The sequence below is a fragment of the Phocoena sinus genome, chromosome 13 (genome assembly GCF_008692025.1).
Source record: "Phocoena sinus isolate mPhoSin1 chromosome 13, mPhoSin1.pri, whole genome shotgun sequence".
Taxonomy (NCBI): Eukaryota; Metazoa; Chordata; class Mammalia; order Artiodactyla; family Phocoenidae; genus Phocoena; species Phocoena sinus.
Genome location: NC_045775.1, coordinates 60,748,155 through 60,772,448, shown reverse-complemented (window position 1 = coordinate 60,772,448; position 24,294 = coordinate 60,748,155). Strand labels below are relative to the sequence as shown.

Here is a 24,294-nt window from a genome sequence, read left to right as displayed (position 1 = left end):
CGTGGGGACCCGAAGGATCCTTGGCCCAATGCCTATACTGGACTAACGTCGAGTCCTTTCAGCCAATCTGAGCTCTCTCAAGGAGGTGCTCCACCCCGAGGGAAAGAACTCAGGGAGCGAAAAGACAGGCATTAACACCAATCAGAAGCTGGAACTTCTGAGGGAGTGGGCGGGAACTGCTTCACATTTAGACCAGTAAGAAGCACACGTGCCCTTCTAGGTGACTGAGCGGCATCCTCTTTGGTCCAATAGACGAATGGGGCGGTGCCCAACAACCAATGGCTTGGGTTCGGGGGCGGGGCGAGGACCAGTGTGCAGTAAGAGGTAACCTAGCGAGTGATAGCGGCGCTCCTTGGGTGCTGTGGCTCACGCTTTGGTACTACAGGCCGAGACTGTTCTGGCGACGGCGACCTCTGCGGCGACGGCTCAGGTTCTCGGAGGAGTAGCAGAGTACGGTCTGGAGGAGGGGCTTCTGGTCAGCCCAGGTGGGCTCGGGCGCCCGGGCTGCCGGGGAGGGGACGCGCGGGAAGCGCCGCTCTCCCGGCTCGGGGGGCACACTGCGCCTCCCTTTCCGCTGCCGTCGGGGCTGTGAGGGGCGGGGCGCGCCTTCCCGAGCTCCTGTGAGGAGGGTAAGCCGGCAGGTCCCACATCGTGGCCCTCGGCGAGAAGGGGCATCCGCCGGCGTCAGTCCCTGCCCCTCGGGGGTGCTAGGCGGTCTTTAGTCCCTTTCTCCCCGCGCCGGCGCGCTATTCTTCCCCCGCCCCCAACTTCCCTGAACCCCCCGACTCAGCCCCCTTCTAATACTCGGACTGAAGTCTCTGGCTTGCGAGTCCCTTTACTGCCCGGGTGCGACACTGCCAGGCAAATTGACGAGTGCTGCCTCCTGCCGTCCCTCTCCCGGAGATGGGAAGGGGTAGGAGTTGCGCATTTTCGCCCCTCCCCCATTCGCGGGTCCCCCTGCATTATTTGCGTTTCTTAAACTCCCTGCGTTCCCGCGTTACTCAAACCTTCATTCTTTTTATTTTTTTGGCTGTCTTTTTTTTTTTTAACGTTTATTGGAGTGTAATTGCTTTACAGTGGTGTGTTAGCTTCTGCTTTATAACAAAGTGAATCAGTTACACATATACATATGTTCCCATATCTCTTTCCTCTTGAGTCTCCCTCCCTCCCACCCTCCCTATCCCACCGCTCTAGATGGTCACAAACCACCGAGCTGATCTCCCTGTGCTATGCGGCTGCTTCCCACTAGCTATCTATTTTACGTTTGGTAGTGTATATATGTACATGCCACTCTCTCACTTTGTCACAGCTTACCCTTCCCCCTCCCCATATCCTCAAGTCTATGCTCTAGTAGGTCTGTGTCTTTATTCCCGTCTTACCCCTAGGTTCTTCATGACTTTTTTTTTTCTTAGATTCCATATATATGTGTTAGCATACGGTATTTGTTTTTCTCTTTCTGACTTCACTCTGTACGACAGACTCTAGGTCCATCCACCTCACCACAAATAACTCAATTTCGTTTCTTTTCATGGGTGAGTAATATTCCATTGTATATATGTGTCACATTTTCTTTATCCATTCATCTGTTGATGGACACTTAGATTGCTTCCATGTCCTGGCTATTGTAAATAGAGCTGCAGTGAACATATTGGTACACAACTCTTTTTTTTTTTTTTTTTTTGTGGTACGCGGGCCTCTCACTGTTGTGGCCTCTCCCGTTGCGGAGCACAGGCTCCGGACACGCAGGCCCAGCAGTCATGGCCCACGGGCCCAGCCGCTCCGCAACACGTGGGATCCTCCCGGACCGGGGCACGAACCCCTGTCCCCTGCATCAGCAGGCAGACTCTCAACCACCGCGCCACCAGGGAAGCCCCCCACAACTCTTTTTGAATTATGGTTTTCTCAGGGTATATGCCCAGTAGTGGGATTGCTGGGGCATATGGTAGTTCTATTTGTAGTTTTTTAAGGAACCTCCATACTGTTCTCCATAGTGGCTGTATCAATTTACATTCCCACCAACACCTGATTTGAGTTAGGGACCTTGGCCACTTGTCTTCATCCTTCCCTTAAGCAAGTGAGCCCTTTACTCCCTCCCATCCCTTACATTTCATCTTCATCTCTCATGGAAACTAACATTTTCTACTTGCCCCTTCCAGACTCCTGGAAGGTGAACGCAAGAGAGGCAGAATACACTGTACAGGGAGCTTTTCAAGGTTGGGGACTTTAATCGGTTTTGTTAATGGTAACCCATTCTTCCCTTCCTGAAAATGGCATTGATCATTATATCTTTTCCAGAATCTGTCCCATTATAGTTGTTTTGGTGATAATTTTTGAAAATGCAAATGAGAAGGGTTTACTGGAAGCAAGAAATTTTAAAATGTATCATTATTATTTTTTAAGTAGATAGAATTGGATTATACTTTAAACAACTTAACTGGGGTGTCCGAGAGTGAGCAATGTAGGTAAGGGCTTGACCACCCTACTTTGTCAAGTAGCTGTATGGTGCTATGTGATTTGATCACACCCAGCCTGTGGATAATATAGCATTAAATCTGTTTAAAAACAGTACTCTCTATTCCCCTTTCACAGAGAATTTGTATTCACCTTCATAGTATATCAGTTTGGGTTCCAATAGTGTTGGTTGTAGCCATATGTTTCTAGATAAAAGTATAAATTATGTTGTGCCTAAATAAAATATGCCAAGAATTTTATGGGGAAAAAGTAACATATTCAGTTTTGATTGAGACTTAAAGTTTTGAAAATATGAATTGAGATGTTGGACAGTGAGGATTTTGTTTGAGGGGATGGAGGAAATGGAAGTACTGGGATAAGCCTGACAGGTCCTTTACCCTGTGTGCAGGGGGGGAAGAGGGAAGAAAGAAAACACACGTGTACAAAGCCTAGTAGATTCTAACTGTGCTTAGTTTCATGACTTTACATAAATCGCAGTTGTTTTTCCTACTTCTTAGTGGGGAAATGTAAGCAGTGAGTTTAATATCACATCCACTGTGTTTTGGCCAGAATTTTGCAAGCTTTTGTGAAAAATTCTTATTGTTTTCCTTATCCTATTTGTGACATATATATCAATATGCCTCCTTGTATTTTACTATGTTAAGACTGTATCTTGTATATAAAGAAATAAGTCTAATAGAGTGAATTAAAAGGAGTCTTTACTCTGAAGAGGCAGCATTGTCTAAAGGACCATATGTTTGAGCCCTGTTAATACAGAAAATCTCACTGAAAAGAGGAAGATCTTAAAACTAACAAATGTCCAGATGTCTAGAACAACAACAAAAAAATTATGACAGAATTATTAGCAGTCATCAACTAGAAGTCCTATGAGTTGGTCACTATTGTGTGTTGGTATAAGGCTGCAGTTGAAAACCAAAGGTCAATCTTTTCAGGTGTGTTTGTGCTTAGTAATTACTCATTTGCAAATGTAGAGTACTATAGTTATGATTTCTTCTAGAGACCTTGTCTTTAAGGAGCTCATAGTTTGGTGGAAGAGAGACCTGTAAACCAAAAATTAAATGCAGAGGGAGAGCTTCTGCAGTATAAGGTGTGTACAGGGCAAAGGGAAGCACTGTGGTCTGGTGTCCTGTCCTCATCTCCTACTGCTCTAGACTTTCTAAAGTGCCATTTCCCAAACTACCTGTTTATTTCACATACCTGGGCCTTTCTCTGTAGGTACTGTTCTCTCTTCTTGAAAGCCTCTTCCACGTCTTATGTGCCTGGTGAGGTTCTATTTCAAAATCTTCTTGAAGCCTCCCACTGCCTACCCTCCATCCAAATAATTATTTTCTATATTTTTTTGTTACCTTGTTATAAGTAATTACAGTTGATTCTCATTATTCATGGTGATTATGATCTATAAAATCAGGCAGAACACTAAATTAGTGAATATTGAACCATTGCTCCTAGGGAAAATATGTACATTTCTCACATAGATTTAATCTTAAATCCTAAATACAACTCATCCTGGTAGATTCTATTTCTTCATTTTACAAAAGAGAAAATGAGGTGCAGAAGTGTTAAGTGACTTGCTGAGGCCAACCCCTAATAAGTGCCAGAGTTAGGATTCAGACCCTACTGGCCCACGAGCCAGAGCTTCCTGCACTACACTGCACTGCCCCCTACTGTCTGTGTCCTCAGTCATCCCCATGAGAGCTGAAACTAAAAAGCAGAGCACTGCCTAGTTCGACCTTAGCTGGGAACGTGCTCAGGAGTGACTCAAAATTTTTGACACTTTGTGCATGTCCATGAGTGACTGCGAAAGCATCATCAGTACTGATTTGGGGGTTACAAATAAATTTTAGCAAGTAGGCAAATTCGCAAGTACAGGATCCACAAATAATGAGTATCAGCTGTACTTGTAAATAAGCCCTGGAATCTATTTCTTGGTAACTTTCCCTGCAATCCACTGTAGAATGTGCCTTTAGCTTCTTTGAGAATTCATTCTCTTATTCATTTGTTCAACAAATATTTATTAAGCATTTACTATAAGCCAGACTCTGTTTTAGACTGTGGTGAACAAACTAGAGATTAAGCTGCTGCCTGGGACTTCTCTGCTAGTCCAGTGGCTAAGACTCCACACTCCCAATGCAGGGGACCTGGGTTGGATCCCTGTTCAGGGAACTGGATCCCACATGCTACAACTAAAGATCCCACGTGCCGCAACTAAAGGTTCCACGTGCCACAACTAAAGATCCCGCACCGGCAACGAAGATCCCGCGTGCTGCAACTAAGACCTGACGCAGCCAAATAAATAAATAAATATTTTTTTAAAAAAAAGCTGCTGCCCTTACAGATGTTAAGTTTGAATAAGAAAGACAGACAGCTAACAGTCTGGAGCTCAGGAGAGAGGTCTAGTTTGGAATTAGAGATTAACTTGACCAAGGTGAAACCCTTTATGGTCCCTCCCACTTCACATCCCCTAGCATACTGATTTCCAGAACATTTCTGTTCTACTCTGTGCATACACTCTTTTGAGCCTCTCTACTTGTTATTAGTTGATTTTGAGGCCATTTACCCACGTAACTGGCAGGATATTCTAGAAGAATCATACTGATCTGGTCTTTAATTTCTGCCTTTGCCACCTACCAACTGAGTGACTTTAGTCAAGCTGTTGAACTTTTAAAGCCTGTTTCCTAATTTCAGAAGTGGTGATCTGATGTGCTAGGCCCTTGTGGGTTGCAAGGAAGAGACACACATATTACCTTTGATGATGAGAGTTTAATGTAAACTAGAATGGGATATCATCTTAGCCACCATATTGTCCCTTGGCCCTAGTGCTTTCACAACCTTATAGGACAATAACTTAGCAGTATTTAGGATAGGTTTTAAGTTCTGGAGACCTACCTTCTTTTACTTTGTTCACCCAACATTTGTGTTTCCTAAGAGAGAGTATCTGATTGGATTGATTTGTCACCTTCTAAAATGGAGAACCCCTGTTGAGAAGAATTTTGAACCAGGCCATGGCCTAGGTGATCTCCCTCAATTTCAACCTGTAGATTGTTCTTAGTTAGAGCTCTGAGTCTGATCCAGGAGTTTGTGACCAAAGGAGTAGGATTAGTTTCACGTATTATCTATGACACAGACTGTAGCATATACAAAAAGAACCCCTTGGAGACAGTTTCTTCAGAAAACAACTGAATATAGAGTGGTCCTTAGAGTTTTTCATGGACTTCTGTCCAATTCAGGTACCTATCTAACATGGTCGTAGACAGTGTCTAATAAAGCACCTAACAAAGTACCTGACATATGTCAAATATTGCATAGATATTCCTTTTGGTATTGCATTTAACATTATTATAGTGTGGTTATTTGTTCACATGGCTGTCTTCCTTACTAGACTGTGCTCCACCAGGGAGGGTTAACATCTTCATCCTCTATCTTTGGCACTTAGTTCAGTGCCTGATACATGGTAATAAATGTACAAATGTCTAACTTGAGGAATTCCCTCACTCTTCCTAAAAGAATGGAAGGATAGGAAAGCTTCCCAGAGAAGGTATTGTTTAAGCTCATTCTTAAAGAATGAGTAGGAATGTTTTCCAGGTGAATAAAACCTTGAGGCAGCAATCCAAGTAGGGACTAGCAGGTGCGAAGGCAGAGATATAAAAAGATAATGAAGTTTACTATATGCTCCTGGTAGATTAAGACAACAAACAAAAAGCAAACAAACAAAAATCACCTCAGGAAAAAACTTATCAGTGGGCTTGGCCAGAAGACCTGTCACACCTGAATTAACTATGACCACAGTTGCTCAGTAATGGATGCAAATTTTAGGGAGAAAGTGTAATATTCTCAAGTTGTTGGCAGGGTATCAGTAACAGTTTAAAAATACAAATATTGACTTTTGGGAACTATTACAGTGAGTGAAATTGTTTACTTCAGCATGAAGTTCATATATGTCCTGCACTGTTCAAGGTGCTGAAAATGTAATCAAACTTATTCTCAAGCAGCTCACAAGCTAACAAGGAGACAGATGGATGAACTGATTTATTAGGTAAGTGAAGTAATATGGGTTAAACAAAGGTTTCTGAAATGCAGGACATCTCTAGAGCCTTTATTATATTAATGTCTTTTGTGAAGCATGGCTCTCCAAAAGGGCTACGTTGTATTTAACCATGGCTTCTCTCCCCATCCCCACCCCTGCAGCATACCTATACATCTTTTGGAACAGGATTACATGAGGCATAGTTTGAGGAATGATGAATTAAAATATATTTTTACCAAACCAAGATTTATTGGTAGTCTCCGTGTCCACTGTAAAATAATGTATAATTCTATAATATAGAAAAGAAGGAGAGACATTTGGAGAGAAAGAATACATTTTAGCCAAAATATCATCATCTTGGTCAATAAGTCCCAAACTTAAAAAACATTGTTATATGATCACACCCTCCCTTGAAAAGTATGGCTTATTCATATTTTAAAATTCTCTAAGGTGATCAGAGACACCCTGGGGCGTTGCAGAAGTAGAGCAGGAGTCCATGGTGGTGGCAGAGGCAGAGGTCGTTTTGGAAGTGGTACTCTTCCACCTTGAGAGAATGCTTCTTTTATTATGCATTCATTTTAGGCCATGTTAGATGCATTTTGCCAGATGGGTAATTTATTTAAGAGGATACTGAAAATCCACACCCTCTTCTGACTCTGGAATTTTGGGGGTTGTATGCCAATGTTCTCTTTTCAGTAAGATTTGGTTATATGAGCATTAATTAATGACCCTGCTGTATAATTTTAATTCATCTGTCAAATTCTCATTATGTAATTAACTCCCAAGGTATTGTTAAAATTAAGGAAACAATGATCACGTTTTTGATAGCACACTGAATTTGAAGTCAGAAGATCTATGTTTGAGATTTGTCACTGCCAACTTTCTATTTGAATGACCTTGGGCATAGCTGTCTAACCATCTGTGGCCTCCTTTTACTTTTTTCTTCCTTTCCCGTTTTGACAAAATGAAAGTACGTAGGGTTAGTATAAGAATTAAATGATGCATATAAACATACCTTATGAACTCTGCGGCACTATGCAAATAAAAGACAGACTGAAGGAATGGAATGTATCCAACTTAATTTTCATTAACATTTTATTTTTAGTTTTTAATTTTGTATTATAGAAATAATACGTATTTACCATTGTAAAATTAGAAAGCATTGATAGGCAAAAGGAGGGAAAAGCTACAAAGCACTTCACAGATCTACCATACTGAGATGATTAACATTTCGATGGATATATTTGATGGATGTGTGTGTCTGCATTATTTAAAAGAAATGGGTTCATCCTGGGTGTTTTGTTTAGTCACTTTTATAAGTCCCCTAAGAGTACATTTTCTTGGTTCAAAGAATTGTTAAGTCTTTTGCTACATATTGCTGTATATAATGAGAACTATAATAAGAAAAGGAGCTGACTTCTCAGGCTGGTGAACGTAGGACCTTGTGGTAATCTAATATCCTGCACCACTTCAGAAGCTTCATGCAAGGCACATTCAGAAATGAACTTGATGTATGTACAGTTATGCTTGGTATTGTTTGTAATAGCATGAAAAGGATGACTCCAGTGTGTCAACAGGAGCTGGTTAAATAAACCTTGAAACATCCAAATCATGGAATGTTGTATAGTTGTGAAAAGAATGAGGAAGAGAGAAGAAGGGTAGAATAAGAATATACATTGCTTATAATTGCAAAAGAAATTCTGAAATGATATATAAGAAACCAATGAAAGAAATAGTGAGAATGGTATTTTGCCATATGCCTTCATTTATATTTTATATATTAAAAAAAAATTTGAGTCATGTTTTTGTATTACCTTTTCAAAAAATGAGTGAATGAATGAATGAAATGGAGTTAATAAAAAGAAGAAAAAGGGATCTGAGCTGCTGCCCATCTCTTTGATACTAGGTGAATACATAGCAACAGTAGAAGAGATTGGAAGAGAGGCCCTAGGAAGGAGTGGCAGCCTTGTTTTTCTTCTTTTACTCAGTTTTGTATATTTAAAAAATATTTTGAGAACAATGAAATGATTTGAAACTGTCAAATGGCAGTACCCATTGCTTCAATAGCTGCATTGCTTTCTTTTTCGTGTTCACTTATAGTATTTTTTCATATGCATACATATTATTTTTAATTGTATTTACACTTTTAATATTTCTAAACTTATCTGATTGTATTTTTTCCATGTTGCTATAGGAGGACCTTTAAAAAAAATGAAGGTAGGGCAGTTTTATCTAGTGCACGTCCCCAAAGTGGTCTAATGTACCTCAAGGGGCAGGAAATTCACACCCTCTAGTTTATATGTGACATACATACATGAGGAAAAATAAGAAAAGGAAAAGATTTGAATATGTATCAATGAAAATAGCATTTCTCCTTGATTATAAAAGAAAACACTTTTTTTATAATAATTCAGAAAACAAAATATAAAGAAAAATATCTTCCACCCAAAACATTCTATTTTCTGCTTTTTGGACCTTTTTTATGCATATAAAATTTTTTTAAAATTATATATATATTTCTCCCAACTATTGAGATGCTCATGTAGTTTTTTTTCCTTTGCCTGTTAATATGGTAAAATACATTTTCATATTTCTTAATTTTAGACCATCCTTGCGTTTCTGGGCTGAACCCTATTTGATCAGAACTTTTTTGTTTACTTTTAAATAAATCTTAAAATAAATTGCTTGACTTTATTTGAAATTATATGTTTGTAACGTGGAAATTGGCCTGTGATTTTCTTTTGTGTTATTTTTGTTCTGTTTAATGTGTTGAGCTACCTGTATACTAATCATTAGAAGGGTCTCCATTTGTCTGTGTTCTGAAACAGTTGCATGGGGATTACCTGCTTTCTGAAAGTAGGTACTTTGTGGGCTGTAGACTGGTCTTGCCCACCCTTTAAAATGCATTAAGGGAATTCTCTAGCTGTCCACTGGTTAGGACTCCATGCTTCCACTGCAGGGGGCACAGGTTCTATCCCTGGTCGGGGAACTAAGATATCCCGAAAGTCGCGTGGCGCAGTCAAAAATAAATACGTAAAATAAAATGCATTAAAATCAGGGGAAGTGAAGTTTTAACATAGTGATTGCAGTGTAAACAGAAGCAAAACAGTGTAATTATCTAATGAGAACTTTTGTTTGATAGTGGTGTTCTCCGTGTCTCTTTGCTACCAAGGCTAGTGCTGAGGTTACACTCACCATCTGAGGGTTTACCAGATGTGACTCTAGTTCTGAGGTGTTGCACATATACTAAATGTGCCTACCAGGGCTCTGCTTTATCCCCACAGAAAGCAAGAAGTAATGCAGTAAAAATCTACGTAGCTAGGAGATTTTGAAGATTGGGGCATTCTGGTTTAATTCTATTAACTTTGGAAATATAAAGGTGAAAAAAATCCTGAATTTTAACTCCCTGTTGAATGCAGTTCTAATACGTAGCAAATAATTCCACTTTTCTTCTTTAGTAAGTTTGATATCTTCAGACCTAGTTGATGTTTTATTATAGAATCACTGAAGTGTATTAGGCGCATATTTGAAGATCCTGTTTTAGAACTTTAGGTGTAAGAGGGTGTAAATGGTATTGCATGAAATCAGGCTGGGTGGGAACTGATGCCTGGTTAGTATCTATTTCAGACTCAATCTCTGATTGCTGCTTGTGTTGTTATCTAACTCATTTAAAATAATACACATTGGGTTGAGGGTGGGAGTTGTGAGGAGAGTATGTCTTTTAATCGGATGTCTTTATTTCATATCAAGATAGGATATACAGTACCCCTGGCTTTGGACCTATAGAAGGAAACACGTTTTTCTACTTGCTGTAGACCAGTGGTGCTTCACAATCACATTGCTGGGCCCCACCCAGAGTTTCTGATTCCACAGGTCTGGGCTGGGGCCTGATAATTTGCATTTCTAACAAGTTGCCAGGTGATAATTGATGCTGCTAGGCCAGGGACTAAATTTTGTGACCAGTTGCTGTATACTAACTGTAAATTCTAGAAATCTGGGAGTATAAGAAGTGCACAGGTTATGGGGCAGATCATGAAAGATTTAACTCTCTACTGCTGCTTAGCAAAGTGTTTGAGTTCAGGTAATGAGCCGTATACAGGGATATGACACAATTCTTGTTTCCTGATTGGAAGTCCTAGCCAAATATCAAGTGAGAAATTTTGTTTCATTTGCAGAGCTTAGAGACCAAGAGATTCTGGTCAAATAGGATTAAGTGATTAATCCCATGAGAATGGGGGTTATTTATATGTCTCTTTTGTCTTTCCCACTTAACATTTAGCCTTGCTTTAGAAGGGCCTGATATTTTTTTTTTAACTGGGAAAGAACTTTGAGTGCCTATTAAATTGAAAGTTTTTGTGTTTTTTAAGATATTAGCTATTTAGTCTTAACATTTTTTAAACAGTAATTTAAGAGAATAAGAGAAACTTTTTAAAAAAGAGATAACTCACTGAAATTATTTTATATGTCGGAGAATATCGTCTGCTTCATAAAACATCAAGCATGCTATGGGTTTTCTTTTTTTTTTTTAGTGATTTGTCATCATATCATTTGAGGTAATACTAGTAATTCTTATAATCCCTCTGAAGATGAAAAATGAAGGCCAAAATCATAGCTGGCACAGAAGCTGGATACAGGAGACAGCTATGAAGGAATAGATAGATATACACACACATTTACACACACACACACACACACACATAAAATAGACATACATACACATATATATATTTTTAATGGTTATTATTGTTACTATTTTAACTAAGACAAAGATACCTGTGCTGAACTTAGGCCTCAGCTCTGGAAGCCACAGCTTTTCATGAAGGAATTTTGCTTCAACAAGTTTCTCTCACTTGTCTGCTACCTAATTTCTTTTGTTCCACTGCTGACACCCTGGGTTTTAAAGTTAACCAGCTGGTTCAACATCAACTGTTGGAGGAATAACTGGTGTCATACACAGCAGGTTGGGCAGACTCCCTAATTGGAAACATTCCTGTTTTGCTCCCACCCCCACGGAGGAGAATTAGGAGGAGAAAAAGGAGAGTAGGACTAGAGCCTACAGACCAGGCCAGTGGTTCTGAAGCTTGTTGCACAGCAGAAACAAGCCACTAGCGTTCTAATGCACAATATAGATTTGGGGGCCCCACCCTGAGACCTTCTGAATCATGATCTGCTAGAACAGAGCCTGGGGGCTGCATTTTTAACAACTGCCTGAAGTAATTTTATGTAGCCAGCTGGGCTCCATGCCTCAGACCAGACCAGTGCTGGTCCTAGGTGAATTTTCACCAGCCATGGTAAAAGTAAAAAAATTAGGACCACATAGTGTTTTTCATAAAATTGCATTTATTAATACAAAGAATTGTTTTTTGCATTGAATTAAGGCCTTCCTATGTTTTTGGATGTTACAATATCCCTTTGTAAAATTATGTTGATAAGGATGTTTTCTATTACCCTTATTTAGTTAAAACAAATTGCAATCTTATGTTCTCCACAAAATACTTGTGAAAATTTCCTAGTCTGTGAAATCCTAAAGATTGAGTATCTCTGATCTCATTTTTGGAAATTGTTTTTTAAAATGCTTTGGAATACAGGTCCGTAGAGGGTCCAAAATCTTTGGCTAGATAAGTTTTTTTTTTAATTTAATTTAATTTTTTATTTATTTTTGGCTGCGTTGGGTCTTCGTTGCTGTGCTCAGGCTTTCTCTAGTTGCGGCGAGCGGGGGCTACTTTTTGTTGTGGTGTGCTGGCTTATCTTGTTGCGCAGCGTGGGCTTCAGTAGTTGTGGCTCGCGGGCTCTAGGGCGCAGGCTCAGTAGTTGTAACGCACAGGCTTAGTTGCTCTATGGCATGTGGGATCGTCCCGGACCAGGGCTCGAACCTGTGTCCCCTGCATTGGCAGGGGATTCTTAACCACTGCACCACCAGGGAAGCCCTAGATAAGTTTTAGAATTCAGAAATTTTCAGATTTTAGAGAGATCCTTTCTCTGTATGATATGTAATGCCTGAGGGGGTCTGGTGCAGAACCCTTAGTTGCACACATTAATATTTCTGAGCAAAACAAGAGTGTTCACACTAAGTAAGGTAAATTAAGGCGATATATAGCTTCACATCAGTTCAGGCCAAGTTTTACTGTCAATTGAGTTTTGACATGAAGTGTATGGAAAATTTTTAGTTTTTAGAGCTTTTTGGATTTTGGAATTGTACATAAGGGATAGGATAGACCTATTTGAGGTCTGCTTTCTCATCCTAAAAGTGCCAGCAAGCTTCAAATTAAATGGAGCTTTGTATGTTTATGGTAGGGAATAATTTATTTTGATTTAACACACTAGTGTGTGATGTATTCTTATTTGTATTTTCCTTCCAAAGACCTAGTCCTTTGTTGAATAGCGTTTTTCTTCAGCCTGCTTCCCCTACTCCCATTTGTAGTATTTGAGAAAATTCAGAGTTTTATATCAGAGCCATTCTAGAACTAAAGTGGGAAGAGTGAGAGTGTAGGGTAGTGGCTAAGAACATGGGCTTTGGAGACAGAAAGACCTAACCTTAAGCCCCAATTCTGGCACTCACTAGGTTGTACCTTGCTTTAACAAATATCTGAATGTCAGAGAATTTATCTGAAAAACCAGGATAATAATAGCATTTATATCAACAGGATTGCTGTGAAGGTTAAGAGAGAATGTCAGTGAAGTACTTGGAAGAGCTGTTATTCTATCCTCATCTTTTTCCCCTGGTATTTGGGTAGATTACTTGCTTCCTCTGTGTAACTTAATTGTCCCATGGTAGCCTCTCTTTCCCTTAGAGCAGGGGTCCCCAACCCCGGACGGCAGACTGGTACCGGTCCGCGGCCTGTTAGGAAGCAGGCCGCACAGCAGGAGGTGAGCGGAGGGTGAGCGGGGGAAGCTTCATCTGCCGCTCCCCATTTGCTCGCATCACCGCCTGACCATACCCCCCACCACACGCCCCAGTCCGTGAAAAAATTGTCTTCCATGAAACCCTGGTGCCAGAAAGGTTGGGGACCACTGCCTTAGAGGTTCTGGATAAGCTTGCTTCAAACCTTTTCCCAATTCATGATCTGCTTCTGTTCCATTGTTGCAACTGAAACTTCAAATCCTGCCTCATCAATGATTTCCACACCAAAAAATCCACAAGCTCCTAAGCTTTATATGGGCCTAGTAGTTTTACCAAAATTTGAATGTCTTAGGGTAGAGTCCACATTACACAGTATGAGGCCTTTCACTACCTGAAATGTATCACTCTTATTTTTTTCATCTTTACTTTGTTCCAGTACTGTGCTCCCACTAACCAGGGAAACCTTTCCCTTTCTCCCATGAAACAATTCTGCTCTTACCCTGGCCCCTCAAGGACTCACCTTCTACCCCAAATTAATTTTCAAGGAGTTTCTACCACCCTGAATGGTACCTTTCCTAAAAAGACTTCCGGTGAATACAGTTTTCTCTACCTTATTACACATGTATTTGGACTACTTAGCTCCTTTTTCCCCACTTTGCTGTGGAAGACAATTCTTTTCTCTAGAAATATATCAAATAAAATGAGCATGTGGTCCTTTTTGGTGACTTTTGTTGAGATCCATGGTATGGATTTCTTCCAGTTTACATAATCCTCTATGGCAAGATCTTATACCTAGCCTGCAGCTCGTGAAGAGAATGTTGTAGCCACCTGGTGTTATTAAACACTCAAGTAGTAAATAAGAACATGTAAAGTATTTTTGAAGAATAGAATTAGAATTTTTTTTCCCCTCAAGAGTAATTTAACCTGTCAAAAACAGATTCCTGAGTGATATTGTCACTGGCTGTGGGGAATAATTGTTGATACTCAGTGAAGAATGCTCAGCCTATATCCAGGCCCCTGAAGGCATGGACTTCCCTTCCTAGCAAACGAGATTTAGCATACAGCATTCTAGAAATGGCAGTTTGTCAGCAAATTATTTATTGAAGACCTAGTGGGCACATAAAAGCATATTAGAAAGTGTAAAAGACTTGATTCTTGTCCTCGAGAAACGTCTAAGGTTATAAATGGACTGTTCCCAAAACAAATAACAAGTAATGCTCACTCGAATGTAGGTATAATCAAATGTGAAATGGTGATGGAGGTGGGGTAGACCGTAGGTAGAGATTGTATTTAGGTTACTATAGTGGCATTTCTTTTTTTTTCTTAATTAAAAATTTTTTAAAAAATATTTATTTATTTGGTTGCATTGGGTCTTAGTTGCAGCAGGTGAGCTCCTTAGTTGTGGCTCAAGGGGTCCTTAATTGTGGCTTGCTGGCTCCTTTGTTGCAGCGTGCATGTAGGATCTAGTTCCCGGACCGGGGATCGAACCCAGGGCCCCTGCATTGGGAGCGCGGAGTCTTAACCACTGTGCTACCAGGGAAGTCCCATGGCATTTCTAATACTATTACGCATTTAAAAAACAAGCTAAACTGTCCTCAGATCAGTCTAAGACATTTAAAAGCCTTTCCTTTGTTATTCAGAAAAGTTACACATATTTCATATGTAATAATTTGCCCATAGGAATGTTTTAATGTTATCTGCTAAAGATTCAGTTTGCAATATTTTCTCTGTTAATAGTATATAATATCTTGTTGGAGCTGTATATGGAGAAGTCAAGGTCCCTATGATAACCACCACTTGATGTTATCCTGGGAGGACAATTGATGGACTTTACCTGGGGAAGTAGAACTTGCCACTGACTGTAGTGAAGTGTTGATTCTACCTTTGAAAGTCCCTTTAAATGCTTTATGGAGAGCATTTTATGTCTGTTTTGTACATTTCCAGTAGGATAATAGTAATATCACACAACATTCTAGGCATTGTTTCTAAAAGTTTGTGAGTTGTTAGAATAAAAATGTAATGAATAGATAAATAAGGCAATTAATTAATTAGGAAAATGCTTGGTAGTTAAGACTTCTCAGAGCAGTTAATTTACTTGGCCATGGATTCTTTTTTTTGGCCATGCCCCTGCGGCATGTGGGATCTTAGTTCCCTGACCAGGGATCAAACCTGTGCCCCCTGCAGTGGAAGCACAGAGCCCTAACCACTGGAAACCACCGTTTTTTTTTGTTTGTTTTTTCAATTTTTTGCAAAGGGCATTCACAAGACTGATGTTTTGTAAAACACCAATTTGCGAACTACTGTACTGATGTAAGAATTAGGGAAATTGGGATTTGTACTATTCCACGTAGTGTTTGCCACTGTATTAGAGGAATTGTTCTCAGTCTTTAGTCTTTCTGTATATCAGAATCACCTATAGCAGTTAATAGGCAAAAATACAGATTTTGGGCCCTGGCTCAGGCCTAACAAGTCATATTGCTTAACAAGCGTGTTAACATTCTATTTGCAAGCCCTTTTCTTGCATCCAATGAAAGGATGGAACATTTGTGTATTGAGGTCAGTATAGGAATGCTTAGCAGAGTGATTACTTCCTTGTTTTCTTTTAAAGGCAGTGCAGCTTCTCCGAGAACAAATGAAGTGGAAACAGGGGATAAGGTCATTCTAATTGGAGACTGACCCAGAACTTGTTTTTAAAATCTCCATATACATATCCTACCTGTTCTCCCTGTACTTTCCCCAACTCCCAAAAATGTTGAGCTACTCATTCTGCCTCCTTTGCACCTTGATCTTCCACCAAATGATGGAGAAAATTTGCTGGGTTTATTTACTCAGTAAAAGAAGACTTTGTAGGGCTTTCCTGGTGGCGCAGTGGTTGAGAGTCCGCCTGCCGATGCAGGGGATGTGGGTTCGTGCCCCCGTCCGGGAAGATCCCACATGCCGTGGAGTGGCTGGACCCATGAGCCTGTGCGTCCAGAGCCTGTGCTCCACAACGGGAGAGGCCACAGCAGCGAGAGGCCTGCGTACCGCCAAAAAAAAAAAAAAAAAAAAGAAGACTTTGTAAAACAAGGAGACAGATAAATTACTTTAGTGCAAAATATGTTCCACATTGTGGAAAGAAAATCAAAATGGAGTCAGTATTGCTAAGAGAGCTCTTTAAAATGGAGCTGGGAGGCCATTAGTGAAGTGTCATCTCAGCCTGGATGGAATCTGACCTTTTGACCTGATGAAGTCATCCAGAACATCTGCCAGAAACTCAGGATACTTATTAGACCCTTGCCCTAAAATAACTGTAACAGTCTATCTACTTACCGGACCCCTACCCTGAAACAACTTGTGCCTTAAGGACAAATATTTTCTGATTAGTGTCAGACTCAGTCACAGTTCTCACCAGGCAACTTTGTTTCCAAAGTGAAGCCTATAATATTCTTTTATTAATCTACAGGTAACAAATGTAATGCAGACATCGATCTTATTGGAATAGTAGAGAAATCTCTGGAGTCAATAGAAGAGAACTGGGCGCTCCATTAAGTAGCAGTAACAGGGTAATTTAGCAACAATCACGATTAAAGGCAAACATGTATGCATAATTATGGAGGTGAGCTGTTAAATAGTAAAATCGGGACTATTAATTACAATCAAATAAAAGTTAACACTGATTACTTACGATATACAAGGCACTGTTCTGAACACTTAATTTTTTAAAATTGAGGTGTAGTTGACTTAACAATATTATATTAGTTTCAGGTATATAACATAGTGAATCAAAATTTTAATAGATTATACTCTATTTAAAGTTATTATAAAAGAGTTGCTATATTCCCTGTATTGCAAAATATATTCTTGTAGCTTATTTATTTTATACAATTTTATACATAGTGGTTTGTACCTCTTAATCCTCTACCCCTATCTTGCCCCTCCGTCCTTCCCTCTCCCCAGTGGTAACCACTAGTTCTTCTCTATATCTGTGAGTCTGTTTCTACTTTGTTGTAGTCATTTGTTTTATTTTTTAGATTCCATATATATAAATAATAACATACAGTATTCATCTTTCTCTGTCTGATTTATTTCACCAAGCATAATGCCCTCCAGCTCCATCCATGTTGTTGCAAATGGCAAAATTTCATTCTTTTTTATGGCTGAATAGTATTCCACCATATATATCCATTATATACAGATCCAAAAAAATATTTCTACAATTTACGTTAAAGAGTGTTCTGCCAGGACTTCCCTGGAGGTCCAGTTGTTCAGACTCCGCGTTTCCATCGCAGGAGGCATGGGTTCGATCCCTGGTCAGGGAACTAATCCCACAGCCATGTGGCACGGCCAAAAAAAACAAAACAAAAACCAACAACAGCAACAAAGAGTGTTCTGCCTATGTTTTCTCCTAGCAATCTTATGCTTTCTGGTCTTACATTTAGGTCTTTAATCCATTTTGAATTTATTTTTGTATATGGTATGAGAAAATGTCCTAATTTCATTCTTTTACATGTAGCTGTACAGCTTTCCCAGCACCACTTATTGAAAAGACTGTCTTTTCCCCATTGTGTATTCATATCTCCTTTGTCATAGATTAATTGACTATAAGTGTGTGGGTTTATTTTGGGGCTCTCCATTCTGTTCCATTGATCTATGTGTCTGTTTTTGTGCCTGTATCATACTGTTTTGATTACTGTGACTTTGTAGTATAGTCTGAAGTCACAGAGCATGATACCTCTTGCTCTCTTCTTTCTCAAGATTGTTTTGGCTATTTGGGGTCTCTTGTGTTTCCATACAAATTTTAGAATTATTCTAGTTCTGTGAAAAATGCTCTTGGTATTTTCATAGGGATTGCATTGAATCTATAGATTGCCTTGGATGGTATGGTCATTTTAACAATATTAATTCTTCCGATCCATGAACATGGAATGTGTTTCCATCTGTTTGTGTCATCTTTAACTTCTTTCACTGGTGTCTTATAGTTTTCCAAGTACAAGCCTTTTACCTTTAGATTTATTCATAGGTATTTTATTCTTTTGGAAGCAATTGTAAATGAGATTGCTTCCTTAATTTCTCTTTCTGATAGTTTGTTGTTAGTGTATGGAAATGGACCAGATTTCTGTATATTAATTTTGTATTCTCCAACTTTACCAAATTCATTGATGAGCTCTGGTAGTTTTTTGGTGACATCTTTAGGATTTATTTATGTATAGTATCATGTCATCTGAAGATAGTGACAGTTTTACTTCTTCCTTTTCAGTTTGGATTCCTTTTATCTAATTGCTATGGCTAGAACTTCCAATACTATGTTGAATAAAAGTGGCAAGAGTGGGCATCCCTGTCTTGTTCCTGATCTTAGAGGAAATGCTTTCAGCTTTTCACCATTGAATATGGTGTTAGCTGTGGGCTTATTATATGTGGCCTTTATTATGTTGAAGTATGTTCCCTCTATACCCACTTTGTGGAGAGTTTTTATTAAACATGGATGTTGAATTTTGTCAAAAGCTTTCTCTGCATCTAGTGAGATGATCAGATGATTTTTATTTTCAATTTATTAATTAATGTGGTGTACCACATTGATTGATTTGCAGATATTGAACCATCCTTGTATCTGTGGGATAGATCCCACTTGATCATGGTGTATGATCCCTTTAATGTTTTGTTGGATTCAGTTTGCTAATATTTTATTGAGGATTTTTGCCTCTATGTTTATCAGTGATATTGGCCTGTAATTTTATTTTTTTGTGGTACCTTTGTTGGTTTCTTGGTATTAGGGCGATGCTGGTTCATAGAAGGAGTTTGCAAGCATTTCTTCCTCTGCAATTTTTTGGAATAGTTTGAGAAGGAAAGGTGTTAACTCTTCTGTAAATGTGTGGTAGAAATCACCTGTGAAGTCGTCTAGTCCTGGACTTCTGTTGCTTGGGAGTTTTTTTGTTACTGATTTAATTTCAGTACTGGTAATCAGTCTGTTCATGTTTTCCATTTCTTCCTTGTTCAGTCTTGGGAGATTGTATATCTCTAGGAATTTGTCCATTTCTTCTAGGTTGACCATTTTATTTGCATACAGTTGCTTGTGGTAATCTCTTATGATCCTTTATATTTCTGTGGTGTTGGTAGTAACTTCTCCTTTTCCATTTCTGATTTTATTTATTTGGGCCCTCTTTTTTTTCGTGATGAGTCTGGCTAAAGGTTTATTGATTTTATTTATCTTTTCAAAGAACCAGTTCTTAGTTTCCTTGATCTTTTCTTTTTTTTTCTTTTTCTTTTCTTTTTTTGTCTCTATTTCATTTATTTCTACTCTGATCTTTATGATGTCTTTCCTTCTACTAACTTTGGATTTTGTTCTTCTTTTTCTAGTTCCTCTAGTGTAAGTTTAGGTTGTTTATTTGAGATTTTTTTCTTATTTCCTGAGGTTGGCTTATATCACTATAAACTTACCTGTTTGTGCTGCATCCCATAGATTCTGGATCATTGTGTTCTTGTTTTCATTTGTCTCCAGGTATTTTTTAAATTTCTTCTTTGATTTTTTCAGTGATCCATTGGTTGTTTAGTAGCATATTATTTATCCTCCACATGTTTGTGTTTTATGCAGTTTTTTTCTTGTAGTTGACTTACTGGTCTCATAGCGTTGTGGTTGGAAAAATGCTTGATATAATTTCAATTTTCTTGATTTTACTGAGGCTTGTTTCGTGACTTAGCATGTGATCTATCCTGGAGGATGTTCCCTGTGCACTTGAAAAGAATGTGTATTCTGCTGCTTTTGGATGGAATGTTCTATGTATATCTGTTAATAAGTCCAGTTGATCTAATGTGTCATTTATGGCCAATGTTTCCTTATTGGTTTTCTCTCTGGGTGATCTGTCCATTGATGTAAGTGGGGTGGTGAAGTCCCCTACTCTTATTGCATTACTGTTGATTTCTCCCTTTATATCTGTTAATATTTGCTGTATGTATTTAGGTGCTCCTATGTTGGGTACATATATATTTATATTTGTTATATCTTCTTCTTGGATTGATCCCTTGATCACTGTGTAATATCCTTCTTTGTCTCTTGTTACAGTCTTTGTTTTAAAGTCTGTTTTGTCTGGTATAAGTATTGCTACCCCAGCTTTCTTATTTCCATTTGCATGGAATACCTTTTTCCATCCCTTTCCTTTCAGTCTGTGTGTCTCTTTAGATGCGAAGTGAGTCTCTTGTAGGCAGCATAAATATAGGTCTTGTTTTTGTATCCATTCAGCCACTCTGTGTCTTTTGATTGGCGCCTATAGTCTCTTTACATTTAAAGTAATTATTGATAGGTATGTATTCGTTGTCATTTTGTTAATTGTTTTTGTAGTTCTTTTTTATTCCTGTATTGTTCTCTTCCCTTGTGATTTGATGACGATCTTTAGTGTTATATTTGGAGTCTTTCTCTTTCTTGTGTGTGTATCTATTATAGGTTTTGGCGTTGTGGTTACAATGATAGGTTTTTGGGTGTGGTTACAATGAGGTTTATCTATAGCAATATTTATTTATTTATTTATTTATTTATTTTCGGTATGCGGGCCTCTCACTGTTGTGGCCTCTCCCGTTGTGGAGCACAGGCTCCGGACACGCAGGCTCAGCGGCCATGGCTCACAGGCCTAGCTTATCCACGGCATGTGGGATCTTCCCCGACTGGGGCATGAACCCATGTCCCCTGCATCGGCAGGCAGACTCTCAACCACTGTGCCACCAGGGAAGCCCTATATATTTATTTTAAGCTGTTGATCTCTTAATTTCAAACGCATTTTAACAACTCTGCATTTTTACTCCCTTCCCCTCACAATTACTGTTTTTGTCATCATATTTTACATCTTTTGTTTTGTGAATCCTTTAACTGCTTATTGCAGATATAGATACTTTTACTAATTTTGTTTTTTAATCTTCCTACTAGCTCTGTGTGTGGTTAATTTACTACCTTTACTGTATATTTAACTTTATCAATGAGCTTTTTCCTTTCATAATTTTTATGCTTCTAGTTGTGATCTTTTTTGCTTAGAGAAGTCCCTTTAACATTTCTTGTAAAGCTGGTTTGGTGGTGCTGAAATCTTTTAGCTTTTGCTTCTCTGTGAAACTTTTGATCTCTCCATCAAGTGAAAGCCTTGCCAGGTGATGTATTCTTGGTTGTAGGTTTTTCCCTTTCATCACTTTAAATATATTGTGCCACTCCTTTCTGGTCTGTAGAGTTTCTGCTGAAAAGTCAGCTGACATCCTTATGGGAGTTCCCTTGTATGTAACTCATTGCTTTGCCCTTGCTGCTTTTATTTTTTTTAATGTATTTTATTTATTTATGGCTGCCTTGGGTCTTTGTTGCTGCGCACAGGCTTTTCTCTGGTTGCAGCAAGTGGGGACTACTCTTCATTGCGGTGTGTGGGCTTCTCATTGTGGTGGCTTCTCTTGTTGCAGTGTATGTGTTCATTACAGGTATGGCACTTAGGGCCAAGTACCATAAGGACTACAAGGAAAAAAAAAAAAGTAACACATGAGGCATGTATGATAAGGAGGCACCACAGTCCAGAGCACGAGCTCTGGAATCACACAGGCTTGGTTCAAATCCCGGCTAAGCCACTGCCATCTGTATACGCTGAAAAACAGTTGAAGGTTTAAATGTTTTACCAAATTTCGATAAAGAAGAAAGAACCTATCTGCCAGGAAGGGACATCGTGGGGTGCAGCATCCAGTCGGGTCAGGGCTCTGCATCCCCTGCTCAGAAGCCTTCACTGCCTGGCTCATGGTGATGCTGGCAGCTCAGCAGCCTGGAGAAGGCGCTCCTGTCTCCAGGCCTCTCAGAGAAGCTGGGGAGGTCCCTGGAGGAGGCAGGCCACAGCCTGGCAAGCTCTGGGTGCCTCCTGCACTCAGCTCTGAGCAGGCTCTGGCCTCTGGGCCCCGTTGCGGGGAAGGGCTGGCCGATACATAGGCAGGGTTGAGGGGCCTGCAGAGCTGGTGCCCAGGCAGGGTGAGCTCTGGAGGAGAAGGCTTCCACAGTCCTGAACAGTCTCCGCATGGTGGCCCATCCGGTGCCAAACCCCTGCCACCCACAGCGAGAAGTCCCAGCCGCTAGAAAGTCCAGAAGGGGTCGGGCTCTGGGGCCCCGCTTTTTGCCCTTGGGCTGGGTTTCTCCACGGGCTGGGCTTGCGTGCGCACCCCCGCCCCACCCCTGCCCCACCCGCCCTTTCTCTGTGACAGGTAAAATGGACATGTCACAGCGCCAGGTTGAGCCATCCAGCGTCCAGTGCATGCTAGACATCGAGAGGAGTAAGAAGCTAGGGAGAAGCTCTCCGAGTTTCACACTCTATTCTCGGATTGCTTGGCGCACAACCGCTTCTACATGGGCAATTTGTACATTTCGTACCTGGCTCCACCGCCGCTGGCCCCTCTGCGGGCCCCGGTGGGCTGTCACCCGCTGGTTTTGCCCTCCCAGGAGGCAGCCATATCTGACCGGGACCACCCTGCTCCAGTGCCTGCCTTCTGCCCTGGTCGCAGGCTGTCCCACAGGACCAAGTGCCTTTATCGCCTGGCTTTTACATCGCACCAAAAAGGCAGTATCCCATCCAGCAGGCCAGGTACTCCTGTCTGGGGATTCTTCCCTTGGTGAACTGGAGGGACTTGCCGAAGAAGCCCGTGTTGTCTGCTCATAATTCCATCAGGTTCGGCCACTCAGCCATCAAGATTCCTCCACTGGGGCGCAAATTTACCCTCCTGCATTCACCACCTGAGCAGGTAGTCAAGGTTAGGAAGCCATCCAGATGGCTAGGTACCATCCAGTCACCTTCCACTTCCTTGCCCAAAGGAGAGTAAGGTGAAGGTCCAAGAAGAACCCCGAAGAGGCATGGCAAAGATGGAGGATCACCCAGAGACCGAAGGAGAGGACGATCGGAAGAGGGGCCACCGTAACAATGGGGATATACCATTGACATCTAGGCCCCAGGAGACCAGTGGAGTCCTCACTTCCCTCAAGTGCGATCCTGAGCCTCTGGACCTCCTTCCCGAGCACCCAGAAGACAACTTGAGTGAGAACGCCCAGATGTCTCCAGTGAGCTTCTCCTCAGAAAGCCATGTCATCTGCTCAGATGGAGATCCTGGAGATGTCCTGCCTCCTTGGAAGCCTGAGTCCCATGCCATGGTGTCCTCTGTCCCAGCCGCACGCTGCTCCCTGCTGCTGGAGAGGCCAACAAAAGAAGTGCTGGGTGAAGACCACCGGCCCAGCTCACCAGGCTCACTGATGTCTGGGAAGGAGCTGCAGCGTGAAAAATCTTCAGACGTCCCATCAAGAAGCTCCCCTTCCCTGGTATCTACCAGCAGTAGGCCCTGCAAGTGGAAGATTCCCCTGCCGTTTTTTCTGCTGATGCTGGGGCTGAGGTCGCCCCCACCAGGGCTGAGGTCGCCCCTACCACTGACAAGGGATCAAGGTGAGTGACCCCCTCCTCCTAAGCTTCCGTGCTTAGCTCTTGCCGAAAACCCAGGCACCTTGGAGAAGAACACTGAGTGTCAGTGGAACAATATCCTGAATAATATAAGGAAGGTTCAGCCACCGTCCCATGAAAAGGAACCCCCAACACCCAGTTTTGTAGATTCTACCCCTTCTCTTCCAGTCCCTACCATCAATGCCCCTGTTTTAACTGGGCAGCCCATGACTTCTCTGGCAATCCCTTCCACCAGCATGGTCACGGCATCTAGAAGTTTGACCTTCCAGCCTACTGTAGACCCTGATGTCACTGACATGGACACTACTGCCCCTTCCCAAGCTGTCATTTTTAGGTCTCTCCCAGGTTTCAGGGTGGAGCAGAGGCACCCTGCAGGGGTACCAGTGTCCATCACCCGACCTGTGCCGATGGTCCCCTGCGCCACCTCAATTTTTAACCATCCCTTTGGCCCCCAAACCAACCCTCAGCCCATATTTGGGACCTCTATGGGCAGCAGAGATCGGTGCTTCAGCAGGCAGCACCTCTGACACCGAAAC

The 24,294-nt window shown here is 40.9% G+C and overlaps 1 protein-coding gene across 3 annotated transcripts in view; it reads left to right on the top strand.

The window, feature by feature from the left end:
* Window positions 1-352: 352 nt before the first annotated feature.
* The window catches only part of PAIP2B (poly(A) binding protein interacting protein 2B), a 45,915-nt gene continuing 21,973 nt past the window's right edge, over window positions 353-24,294 (top strand). Inside the window, exons 1-2 of one of the 3 annotated variants that reach the window (XM_032652447.1) lie at window positions 353-485; window positions 23,125-23,783. In XM_032652447.1, the coding sequence (XP_032508338.1) occupies window positions 23,164-23,751 (588 nt within the window). In that variant the 5' untranslated portion in view covers window positions 353-485; window positions 23,125-23,163 and the 3' untranslated portion in view covers window positions 23,752-23,783. Of the gene's footprint in view, window positions 486-23,124; window positions 23,784-24,294 lie in introns of those variants that run through there. The other 2 variants (XM_032652448.1, XM_032652449.1) reach the window with 2 other exon arrangements.